Below are 14,170 nucleotides of genomic sequence, written 5' to 3'. Positions count from 1 at the left end.
AAATTTAATAAATGTAAACAAAGTTTGAATCCTGGGGACCTTACGTCAAGTGACGAATTGTCAAAATGCACTAGAGTCCACCACCTGATATTTTTAAATCCACCTTGACCATGCCATACGGCCGTAAAAACACGCCAAAGGCTCACTCAAGGTGGATTTAAAATTATCAGGTGGTGGACTCTAGTGCATTTTGACAATTTGTCACTTGACGTAAGGTCCCCAGGATTCAAAATTTGTTTACATTTATTAAATTTGTTCATATAATTTATTTACCGCATTTTTTCGATTAAATATTCTTTAAAAATATATGTTGGACTTTGCGAGTTCTTATTTTACATTAAAACATGGATTAAAGTGTGTTATTTTGTGTTATTCCGTTAATTTATTCTATAATTCATTGTATCTTCAACATTTTTGATGATAAAAATGAAGAAATAATTATTTTTTACGGTTTTTACATTGATTCCTTTTTATCTACGAGCCGCATGGACAATTTACGTGAGATTAGAACTCATACTCATATGATTTTATATTTCGTGCATAAACAAATCATCAAATCGTTTGTTAATATATCTCATTTTTTCGATAAAATCAATAGACACACAAAAATACACATAATAATAAAGAAATCTGTTCTATTTGCTAAGCTTTGTGTGCGGAAACCAATGGTTAACGGTTCTAAAATGACGTAAAGTCCCTCAACTATGGCGATCCCCCAAAGGCCCTAATCCACCATCTGATATTTTTAATCCACCTTGTGCTCACTGCCAATTTCGACCGATACACCAGCACCGACGTTTGACCACCCAGCTCCCCTGCACAGTTGTGGGGCACAGTGCAGTGCATGTGGGGCACAGTGGAGCGGGACACCAACAGGGCGTCCTGCAATACCAAGGCGGAGCTGGTGGCCAGAATAAAGGCCGTGTTTGCGGCCATCCCCAGAGACATGGTTGTCCGGGCTTGCGCGCGGTTCCGGAAGCGGGTGCAGGCGGCCATCGACGCGGATGGGGGGTACTTCGAATAAAAAATGCGGCAAACATGGTAAGCTAAACTTTGTAGAATTTTTTTTTTTAAATATTTCACATAAATTTGATAAAAAATCCTGTCCTATTCCCTCAGAAACTGTCAAATTTATTTCGAACACCCTGTATATATATATATATATATATATATATATATATATATATATATATATATATATATATATATATATGTATATAAAACTTCTTTTTCAATAAAAACAGCTAGCTTTAATAAATGTTTTATTAATATTTGAATAAACCACAAATTATTACGCAGTTTGCTTAGCGTAAAAAAATAATTTTCTACTGCAAATTGCTTTTGTTTCAATTTCATTGATATTTAACAAGAATCAAAATTTTATGCAGGGTTGTGTTTTTTCTTTGTGTAGAGTTACCAAAACTGCCTATTATACCATTTTCGAGCTCAATAAACAATACTGCTTCATTCAACTGTAAGTAAAGATTTGACGTAGGGTAAATGAACCAATAGGGGTGCAATTTGTAGTGGTACCGATGTGTTTTAATGGATTTAAAGTGTCAGGAAGGATAATTTCTGAATATTTTAACACATAGCAATTGGAATATGTTTTATCTACGCAATCACAACCATTTTTATCATGAAATGCATCAAATTTACGAAAAAATACATATTTTTGTGACTGCTTCGTTGTACCTATAATGGTGGTATGGTTCCTATAGTCGTCGTATTGTGTTCCTATAGTGGTGGTAAACAAAGATGCATCAAAAACGGTGTATAATATCAATGAAACTTAGTTTCGAAGCTGTTTTCTTATGAATAGCAAGGATTACTGCCATAATATAGGCTTATTGCGTAATTTGATCGTAAAACAATGCATAAATTTGATCAATGAAACTATTGACTAAAGTACTGCATCACACCTGTCATCAACCTACATCCGGAAGAGTGTGCTTGATTTGAAGTCAATTTTTCATTCAGCCATATAAGCGAATTTTGGCCTGTTTTTGGTAAATTACCTACATAAATCTCATTTCTGTTGCTTATCTTAGTGAAAACAGTACGACATATCGAAAATATCCTCAAATAAACAGAAAACGACCTGTTTTAATTGATTTTATAACTATAACCACTATAGGAACATGCCTGTTTTGTGTACCTATAATGGCACTATGGTAAAAAACACTCAAAAATGCATAAATATGGTCAAAAGGCAAATAATTTTAGTAAAACTATAACATTTCATAACAGTTATGTTGAAAAACTGGTAATTGCGTGGTTATGTGGTCATTTAGAACGTTAACAGAAAAATGAGTTTCGTTATGAAATCCTAAGGATTTTGGAAAAATGTTGACACATTTCACAATATAATGGATTTTTCGGTCACTAAGTAACGGAATGGCCCCATTTAACTTTTAAACCCTTTGTAAAAGGCTAAAGAACATTTTACACTAACTTAAATAACTTAATTACTTGTAATTTGCCGTATGAACCGCATTTTAGTGCAATACCACCACTATTGGTACTACCACCACTATAGGTACATTTACCCTACTAGTGAAATACTGGTGGCTATCTGAACTTCGTTTAATCGTAACTAAACAAGTGAACACCGTAAGTTGATTGGTTTGCTGCATGGAATTTAGACTTTGGTTTTTGCCTTCATTTACAAAAATAGTTTGTATATATTCGCCGGTCCCGTACTACAATCGTCAACTCGTACGACTTAACAACATGCCCGTCATGGGTTCAATCCCCAAATGGACCGTGCCGCCATACGTAGGACTGACTATCCTGCTATGGGGGGAAATCATTTAGTCACTGAAAGCCAAGCCCACAAGTCTTACAGGCAGGCAGGCCTTGACCGACAACGGTTGTTGAGCCAAAGAAGAAGAAAAAATATATTTGCCGATAAGTTATCCGGATCCCTTCTAAATACATAATTGACTATTAAATTAGTAAAAAATTAAATGTAATGAACCCCCAAACAATTTAAGTTATGCTTAGTCCTCTATGTTACGTTGACCTAACGCCTGTTTATCTGAAACCCAAGCAGCATTTTTGTTAAACTCCTGTTTTGATCGTCGTGGATGAGCAAATATATAGAAGATCATGTTTTTAAATTTATTATTTTTATGTAATGCCACGAGCAAAGTTGCATCCCGTTCCGTTCCGACAACTGCAGTGTCACGCCTTCGATTGTAAAGGCACGTAATTGTTGATAGTAGCATACTATTCGCAGACAACGACAGGCAATTCGAAGCAAATGGAAAGATTCAACTGTAACACTGGAAACAGGTTTAATATCAATCCAATTGTTTGCAAACTTAATTCGTTTCAAACAAACTGGAGATGGACTTAATACAGTTAGCCCTTTTTCCCCAGAGTGGATAATTGATTGTAATTTTATGGATAAATACATCGAAAATTCGGCCGAAACTCCTGCAAACAGTACTGATTGTGTTCGTAATTTGTAAAACATGTGTAACATAATTAACATTTCATGGTATGTGAAAAAGAATAATAAATTTGATGATGGCACACTATCTAAAACCAAAGAAACATTTATCGAACGATAAACATATTTATGGATGAACAGTAAGATGGATGTATCAAACACGCCTGAGATGATGGCGAGGCGAAAAATGGCAAATAGTACTTTTCGGAATTGATTGCTGTATAGTACACCTTTCATTTATATTCCTAGAAATATATTCCTATATCCCTCCTAAATATATATATATATATATATATATATATATATATATATATATATATATATATATATATATATATATATATAGATATATAATCAGTTTTTGCGTGAGCTGAGATGGCAAGAGAGTGATGAGAGCGACAGTTTCTCGTGCCATTGTTATTACTCTTTTGTTTCATTGCGATAAGCGGCGTAGCACATGTCGTTCTCGTTCTCTCTTTCCTACCTCATTTGTTTTCAAGATTATTTATATGCAAATTTATATGACACGGCGCTTGAAGTGATGTATATACATATATATGTATATATATGCATATTACATATATATATGTATAACGTCACGGAAAGTGGAGTGTGACAACAGGTGGTGCCGCAAAGAACAGCAATGCTTTTTTTTCTCTAAACGTCTCTAAAGTCTAAACGTCTCAATATTATATATATATATATATATATATATATATATATATATATATATATATATATATACATATATATATATATATATATATATATATATATATATGTACATATTCTTCTTTGTCTCAACAACCGATGTCGGTCAAGGCCTGCCTGTACCCACTTGTGGGCTTGGCTTCGAGTGACTAATTTATTCCCCCCATAGCAGGATAGTCAATCCTACGTATGGCGGCGCGTTCTATTTGGGGATTGAACCCATGACGGGCATGTTATATATATATATATATATATATATATATATATATATATATATATATATATATAGTTATTATTATACATATATATATATATATATATATATATATATATATATATATATTTATATATATTTATATATATATACATATATATATATATATATATATATATATATATATATATATATATATATATATATATATATATATATATATATATATATATATATATATATATATATATATATATATATATATATATATATATATATTTTTTTTTTTTTTATATCTATATATATTATGTGGGTGTGTGTGGGAGTGTGTGTGGGTGTGTCGGTGTGTGTGGGTGTGTGTGTGGATGTGTGGGTGTGTGTATGTGGGTGTGGGTGTGTGTGTCTGTGTGGGTGTGGGTGTGTGGGTGGGTTGAGTGTTTTCATATTTACTTTTTTTGGCTAGTTTTAGTTTGGCTCGGTTTGTTTTTAAGTTTTGTTTTTTAAATCCTTATGATCTACGTTTTCGCTACATCACTACGGTACTATTCATGATCCGTTTACTCACCGTTGCTACAAATACTTGAGTTATCCATTGGGCAGCTATCATCGCTATCACTCTCCGGTTCATGATCGCCTATAAACCCATGGTTTGCAAGTGTATGAGCTGTAAGTCCGTGATGTTGGTGATGTGGATGATGATGATGTGGATGGTGAGATTTTTGTTGTTGATTGTGTTGAGCTTCGTCATCGTTTCCGGTATTTACCGCGGCAGCAGCAGCTACTGCTGCTGCAGCTGCAGCGGCATGCAATGCAAGAGGATTATTACTGGCGTGCAGAATGCTGGACGATCCATGTGTGGGTAGACAAATACTAAGATCTCTTGGACAATTAGGTGGGCTCGGCGTTCGTCCTTCACTTCCATTGGTGCTTCCATTGATTATTCCGGGAATAGGAGATATATCTGTCGAATTGATATTGCCAGACAATGCTTCAACACTCCCAAGGTTGATAGAAAGGTGTTCACTTGAGCCATTTGTCATTAAATCTATACTATCAACAACATCAGACAACCCGGTATTAGATGGAGGAGTTGTACCACTTCCAGCAAGGATATCAGTAATCATAAATCGCGATCTAGGCGGTTGTAAAACCGCCAACGAGTTTCGCTGGACTGGGACCGTCATATCGGGTCCAGTTTCAGTTGTTCCGTCTACACCTCTGCCTGGCCTTTCGATGTCTGAAAGACCAGTTATGTTGATATGCTCAAATGGGCTTTTGCCCGAAATATGCCACTGGAGGACGATTTTGACGGCCGTTTTTAAGAACGTTTCACAGAAAATAGTCTTTCACTACCAAGTAGCTAATTTTAGCACACACACAATACAATTAACACTTTTTACTCTTTCGCATTTCACCACTTTGCTAGAAAAATCATGATAAATTGCTTAGTGATAACTTAAACTGTATTTTCTACGATCTTTCTACAACATTATCAGATGTATTATTGCATTGGTTTGAACATTATTTTTCATAACATATATCATATCAATATTTTGTTTTATTTTGGGGAAATATTATGAATTTATATAATAAATTATTGATACATTTATAGTATTGTTTTTCTATGGAAAATATTATTAAAAATACACTGTTTCTTATTTATGTAGAATTTTGCCAGTGTGCCAATGAGCATAGCTGGGGTCTGTGGATAGCTTTTGTACTAAATATCTACTGTTTTGCTGTTCAACATGATTATTCCTAGAGTGTAAGTATGAAACTGCTAAAATAATGCTAATACATTATTATATAATTGTTCTAAAACTTTGAGAAATATTACAAAATATCTGATATATTGTGATTAAAATGCCTTAGCTAAAGTAGATCATCAAATGTTTAGGTAAATACAAATAATTGAAAATTGTTACACTATTTGATTAATTACTAGAACTATGTGTTTTTAAACATATATATTTTTAACATTTATTTCAATTGTACTTTGAAAATATTCTAACCATAGTTCGTTTCTTCTTAAGAAAATTTGAATTTTACATTTAAAATTATGATTGTGTTTTTCTAGTGGGATATTTTCTTCCGGTATAGTCGTCAACTCGTACGACTTAACAACATGCCTGTTTTGGGTTCAAGGCCAGAATAGACCGTGCCTTGAAACGCAGGACTGACTATCATTCTGCTGGTAATCAAACAGTCACTGAAAGCCAAGCCCACTAGTGGTATAATCCGGCATAGATCAACAACTGTTGTTGTGCCAAAGAAAAACAATTGGTGTATCTGTATTTGTGATCTATTTGGGATTTTAAAATACGAAAGCATAAACATTTACGATTGACACTGGCTCGGAACGGAAAAGAGATATGAACTTACAAAAAGGCTGTGTTTAATCATCGTGGGTTTCTCAATTCTCAAGTGTATGACGTTTCTGGATTAGGGATTGATTGCTTTTGTATACAATTTTGGTAGAAGAATTGATTTGTTGATTGATTGTACTTTTTATAAAATTTGATAAGCATAACATAATGTGGAACGGTTTAAATAATAACCTTGGTAATAATACTCGAATATACTTTTTTATTTCACACCCTCACTTTGTAATACAAACACAGAGCAGATTAATACCATAACTGAAGAAAAGAGGATGAAACTCCCCTTTAAAAAAACACTGACACTCATGCGCAACTCACCGTGCACGCATGTTCAGAAATATGTAATAAAATGAACTGCTAAAATTATTCACATTATTTCTTATTTAATAACACGAATCAACAATATTACAAACTAACACAACCACACAAATGCACACACAAAAACGTACGCGTAATTATCTCTGAGCGTTGAACTTGGAAGTGCACTGAACTGTTGAATTGGTTACTCTGGATAGTAATAACTGCTTAATTTTTGCGAGTGGAACACGTTTTAGTACGAAAGATCACAAAAAGTTCATTCGTACACGCAGGTTATAACATCCAACGTCCGATATACACTGAAGCCAGTGTGGTTATTCAGCTATCGCTCAAGTAGTATTTGAAAATAACGATTAGCATTCGTGCCTGTAAATGAGAGAATAGCGTTATTGAACCTCGAATTTGTTTAAAAACTGAAGCAATAAATGAGAAGGAATGAGAGGGCACATATGATGTTATTAACATGCTTACACAAAGTCCATGAGTAAAAGAGTAATCGCAATTTGCACCTATCATGGGAAAAGATGCCACGCCTTCTTTATTTAAGTCGACTGTAGACATGTTTTCTCAATCTGCCAAACGCATAGTCATATAAGACGGATCGAGGAAGTGTGGTGACTTGAATGGGTAAGCAACCGAAAAGTATCAATACAAAAACAAAAATTTACTTAGAAGGAGGAGCCATGCTCTTCGACGTAAAAGAAGACACATCACATCAACCCGTGTTGTTAACGTCGAGAAAAAAACTCACGACGCATATGTACGTGTACATATAAACAAACAAACTACAGGTGCAATATAAATATATATATATATATATATATATATATATATATATATATATATATATATATATAAATATATATATATATATATATATATATATATATATATATATATATATATATTTATATATATATATATATATATATATATATATATATATATATATATATATATATATATAATATATATATATATATATAATATATAATATAATATATAATATATATAATATATATATATATATTTATTTATTTATTCATATATATATATATATATATATATATATATATATATATATATATATATATATATATATATATATATATCATTGCATCATAACATATGATAAGTTTGTAGCATAAGCATTATTTTCTTAAGTTTAGATTTTCAGATACATATGTGGTATAACTCTAATTGACGGGTTTGTTGATTAAATTTAGTTTATTTCGTTTAGGGTAAGTGTACCAATTGTGGCTGTAGCACCAATTATGGCTATAACGAACATTATTTTCGCTCTAAAACAGTCTATTTGCATGCTAAAACCACGGAAGGATCTTTCATTTGAATTATGAATATTTTAACACATTTGTGCTTCATTAGTTCCATGCTGGTTACTTCCGTTTGTTAAATATCACCCTTTTAAAATGTGTTGCCAAGATTTTTGGTATCTCTTACCATTTTGCTAAGAGCAGCACTGTAGGATATTACCGATATTCATGCACCTAACCATTGTTTTATCTCAAAATCATCATTTTGGTGCAAAATATTACTTATTTAACGACTACACATCAATCACGTCCATAATTGGTACAATTAACCCTCGGTGTACCAAATATCGCAGTATGCTATGGAAGCTTTGTTGACCACTGTCGTTTTAGTCGTAGCGCGTAGTTTACATGTGAACAACTCGGGTTTCTCATTATTTTCGCAATCTTAAGTGTTAATACAGTGGAGCGCCGTTTATCCGGGTACCTTTTATCCGGCTTTCCGTTTATCCGTGCTGTTGGGAAATGACAGTTCAATACAAAAGTGACATTGCATTATGAGGAGGATATTTGAAAAAGCGGTTATGAGAGCAGATTGTCATAACAGAAACACTATAATTCATGGAAAATTTTCAATTTTTCTTTCAAAAAACATGAAGTTAATAAAAACTGGATTATTTTTATCAAAAACTAGAAAAAAATCCAAAAAATAACCAGGAATTGGTAATAAAATATATTATTTGACTCATTCTCCGTGTTATTCGCTTATCCGGGCAAACTCAAGTCCTGAGAAGCCCGGATAAACGGCGCTCCACTGTATGTGTTTTAAGCATCATTTATTTGTAAAGTGTATGAATCAGTAATCAGTGGAATAGTCAGTAGAATGAAATCGAATCAGTTTCACCAAAATAATACAGCCTTGAATGACTTTCATACGAAGAAAGCGAAATCTGAAGCCGCTCGTGTTGGCTTATTGCCAAATGCGCTCTTGTTCTTCCCTGATCGTCAGTTAGGGCTAGTCTTGGCCAGAAGTATCTTGGTCAGAAGATAATTGAACGATGGCTACGATTCTTCATTTAAACGAATTCAAACAGACCACCCTGATTTGTGCTTATCTTCGTATCGCGCTGAAACGGTAGCTGGCTTCGGTATAGCTTCCAGGTGATATGAAAGATTGTTAGGTGTGTGTCAAAGTACGGTGTCATCAGAAAGGTGTACGTATTTTTTTAGGATTAGCCCCATCAATTGTGTGATTAATCGAGCGTGGATATCAATAAAACAAGTGATAGAAAACGGATATATTAAATTTGTAATTTTACGTATTTAATGGTGGTTATATACTTATATTGGTGCAGTGAACTTATTATTACTAGATTTCAGTTAAAACAATGTCAAAAAGTAATTTTTGGTGTAAATATCCACGAGTTTTAGCATACAGCCACAATTGGTACAGCTATGGCGAATTGCTAGGAACACTATTGCCATAATTGGTACCTTAAGATGCAATTTTAAATTGAAATTTTCTAGTATTTTGATAAACACTGAGTGAAAATAAAAAATACCCTCGTGTTCTACACATTATAGGCTACATAAAAACATAAAGAAGATTGAAATTTTACCTAATACTTATTTTTACAGGTGTAAAATCGGTATCTTGATGACATACTATAGCCATAACCAACACTTACCCTAGTTGTAACATTTTTTTCTTCTAAAAAGTAAAATGACGGAGTGAAAGCGAAAGAATTAACAAAACACTGTAGCAAAATCAGGGAAAAGTAAGACACTGGCTTCTCACATTCACAACTCACAACTCACAACTACTATCGATTGACTACGATTCCGCACGATTCCGGACGATTCCGGTCGATTCCGGTCGATTTCGGATGATTCCGGTTGATTCCAGACGATTCCGGACGGTTCCGGACGGTTCCGGCTTATAGGATTGAACCTACCCTTCGGAACTGTGTCTGAAGTTTGTTGGAATCGTCCAAACCCAGTTCCGCTTTTTTGTGCGTTTTGCCCAACTCTTATATATATATATATATATATATATATATATATATATATATATATATATATATATATATATATATATATATATATATATATATATATATATATATTTACGATCGGAATAATAATGACTTTATTGAGGAGCCTGCGTTTATCATCAAACTGACAGTGCAACACGTCAGTTGAATAAGGTGGTCAAATGATGGTGAGGTGTGTTTGAACGTTTTATATATAAACATATAATAATAAACACACTATCTATTACTTCTCCGGGGGGTAAAGCTCGGGCGTCCTCGTCCGATTAGGATAGGCAGTACAAAGATAATAGGACAGTATAAAAACGTTATAATAAATTCAACTTAGTATTACCTAATCTTACGCAGCCTTACAACAGAATTTCATTCGCGTTTTATTAGTTTCAAGTGATTAAGTACCTTTAAATTACGTTCACTACAAAAGTATTGTATGTTTATCAATATTCAAATTTTGTTCAAAAGAACTCCTCTAGGATTTTCAAATGTTTTGTCCAGTACGTTTCTTACAATGAGTTTTGTTGCTCTTGGTTGCATCTTTGTTCTTATATTAGGCATGATGAACACTGCTTCCCTTTCCTCCAATGTTGGAGGGGCACATTTTGAATCATTATTATTGGTTTGGCGCTTGGCAGCTTTTGTCATATTCTTATATGCCGCAGCAAATAATATTTGTGCTTTTCCAGATATTTCTGGTGGATTCACATTATTAGAATTGTTAAACAACAATTCGTTGGGTGTAAATTTCGTTGCCGTATGCACGCTATTGTTGTAAAGGGTAACAGCAATCTTTGTTAAAGATCTTGTATCTGCTCCTTCATACTTATTCTTATTTGTATTAATGATTTCTGTTATTGTGCAGTGTGTTTTTTCAATTTGCCCATTCGATTCTAAACAAGATGCATATTGCAACAAGACTCCTAACGACGACAAAAAACTTTTTAGTTGGACAGACATAAACGTGGTCTCATGGTCTGTTATGATTTCTTTAGGCAATCCTATGATTGAAAAATAAGTAGCTAACTTCTTTTGAACTTGTACTATATTCTTGTTTTTAAGGTACATCATTTGTAGATGTTTTGTAAATGAATCAATGATTGATAAGAAACTACACTTATTAATTATATAAATATCCATATGAACGCGATCTAATGGTTTATGGGTAATCGGTCTGGGTGAAATTTTTATATTGTAAGGCTTGCGTTCGTACTTACGACTACTACAAATTTCACAGCTGTTAACATAACTTCTAATCATTTTTAGCATGCAGGGAAAGAAATATGATCGCCGTAACTGATATTCTACTTCACATATACCTCTATGGGCTCTGTCATGCTCCGATGTAACGAGAAAATTTTGTCTCTAAATGCTTGTTACATCTTCTACCATATTTGGTGTAACTACAAAATGACCTTTTGTGAAATTATGGCTACTAAATGTTTCCTGAATCGTTTGCATAAGATTTTCTGCAGCAAAAATAGCGGTCTGCTTTCCGTTGTGGTACATGCTTAAAAACCAACTGACATTACTTGAATCGAAATCGTTCTGAGTGATAACAGTTCTTTGAAAATTTACAAATGGTGTTTCTTTAACAATCGCATTTGTGTCTCCTAATTTGAATATAAGCTGATTGCGATTCAAATTTGCAGGTCTTGTTGTGTAGTGAACAAAGTAATCGCCGGATATATCCCCAGAATGAATCGTTTCGCTACTTCGGTTTGTTCCACTTCTTGGCGAGTCTGAAATGGAGGAAGCATTAATATCTCGTATAGATTTGTCAGGGTCAGTCCTCTTGCTCAACGCATCTGCTACCACATTAGTTTTTCCTTCTTTGTATTTAACTTCATAGTCGAAGTTTTCTAGCTCTAAACGCCAATTCAGTATTTTAGAATTTTTAAAAGATGTTTTTATAAACGTAAGAGGTTTATGGTCCGTGATTAACGTAAACTTTTCCCGTAAAGGTAGGGCTTAAATTTTTTAACCGCCCAAATTATAGCTAGGGCCTCTTTTTCTGTTGCTGGATAGTTGGATTCTGTACTATTCAGTGTTCTACTAGAAAATGCTATAGGCCGTTCGCAATTATCTTGAACTTGAGACAAAACAGCTCCCAATGCAAAGTTGCTTGCTTCTGTAATGAGAATGAAGGGCAGTTCAAAGTCCGGATAAGCAAGGGCTTGATCAGAAGCAATAATATGTTTTAGCTCTTCAAATGCCTTTTTATAATCTTCCTCGTCATACGCTACTTTAGCACCTTGCTTTAAACATTTTGAAAGGGGTCTTGTTAATCTAGCATAATCTTTCACAAACTTACGGTAATAACTAGTAAGCCCTAGGAATTGTTTAATCTCCTTTTGATTCATAGGTAGACTCCATTCGAGGATTTTTTTTAATTTTATCGGGATTAGGTTTTATTCCATCTTGAGTTATTAAATGACCTAGGAACTCTGTTTCTCTTTTCAGAAATTCACATTTGTTTACTTGAATTTTTAAATTACAAGCTGCTAATCTTTTCAACACTTTATCCAGGTTTTCTAAATGTGATGTTAAATTATTACCAATTATAATAATATTGTCTAAGTAGACAAAACAAATCGATCTTATGTATCCTCTTAGTACATGGTTCATTGCACGTTGAAACGTCGCTGGGGTATTTTTTAACCCGAACGGCATCCTCGTGAACTCGAAGTGTCCCTGAGATGTCGAGAAGGCCGTTTTTTCGCGATGTGCAGGGTCCATTTCTATCTGGTGGAAGACAGATTTCAGATCTAATGTCGAGAAGTATGTAGATTTTCCCAAACTGTCCAAGATTTCTTCTATCTGGGGAGTAGGGTATTTATAATTAATAGTTTTTTCATTCAGTTTGCGAAAATCTATTACGACTCTTATTTTCCTTTTTTGTGAAGCATCCGGTTTTTTGGGAACTACCCAAATGGGAGACGAATATGGACTATTCGAGAGAATAATTACTCCATCTTCGAGCATTTCCAAGATTTGCTCTTCTACGCATTTTTTAAAATGATTTGGAAATCTATAAGTTTTGCTGTACGTTGGCTCATCGTATTTAGTTATAATTTTATGTTTAACTACGGTTGTTGAAGAAAGTTTTTCATTACTCTTAAGGAGTACTTGTTGGTTATTCAAAATTACATCAAAAAGATTATCTTTTTCATAAGGTGTCAAATGGTCCGACCTTATCAAAATTTCTACTGCTTTTTTATTGAGTGGCTCATCGACCTTTAATGGAATGGGGTTAATTGTTTCAAAATTATTTACATTTAGATGAAAACTGTTTGTAATTGTTGGTGCAATATGGGATTGGCTTATAATATTTACGATGGACTTATTGTTTTCTGATTTGTAGAGCCCAGGTTCTATTATAAGATTATTACAGAGTAATTGATGACATGGAACAAACCAATCACCATTTTCTAAAGTGTCGATAGTAACTATGTGATGGAAAAATTTGTTGGTTGGAAAATATTTAACGAATGGAATAATTTTACCAGCGATAGTAACTGTTTCGTTGCTATAGTTAATTATAGAATTGCATCTAGCTAAATATTGCGATCCAATGATTCCATCAAAAAAATTATGGAAATCATATTCATAGTACATTTGATTTGGCAATTCTGGTCCAAGCAAATTTATTGACCCTTTTTGTGAAACATTATGGCAACCTGATACATTTTTTATTACGGTATTAACAGGTTGTAATGACTGAATTATTCCCGGTTTCAAAATATTCTTATTTGCACCACTATCCAAAAGTA

At 33.4% G+C, this 14,170-nt stretch overlaps 1 protein-coding gene across 9 annotated transcripts in view; it reads right to left on the bottom strand.

Moving 5' to 3' along the window:
* The window catches only part of LOC5668381 (homeobox protein B-H1), a 101,901-nt gene extending 94,443 nt beyond the window's left edge, over positions 1–7,458 (bottom strand). Inside the window, exons 1-3 of one of the 9 annotated variants that reach the window (XM_061648182.1) lie at positions 7,213–7,458; positions 6,941–7,117; positions 4,948–5,804 (exon numbers count right to left, since the gene is read on the bottom strand). In XM_061648182.1, coding sequence (XP_061504166.1) covers positions 4,948–5,566 — 619 coding nt within the window. In that variant the 5' untranslated portion in view covers positions 5,567–5,804; positions 6,941–7,117; positions 7,213–7,458. The other 8 variants (XM_061648152.1, XM_061648161.1, XM_061648177.1 and 5 more) reach the window with 8 other exon arrangements.
* Positions 7,459–14,170: the final 6,712 nt, after the last annotated feature.

Source organism: Anopheles gambiae, chromosome X, assembly GCF_943734735.2.
Source record: "Anopheles gambiae chromosome X, idAnoGambNW_F1_1, whole genome shotgun sequence".
NCBI lineage: Eukaryota > Metazoa > Arthropoda > Insecta > Diptera > Culicidae > Anopheles > Anopheles gambiae.
The sequence above is the reverse complement of the archived record's forward strand: the minus strand, read 5'-3'. Positions and strand labels throughout refer to the sequence as shown.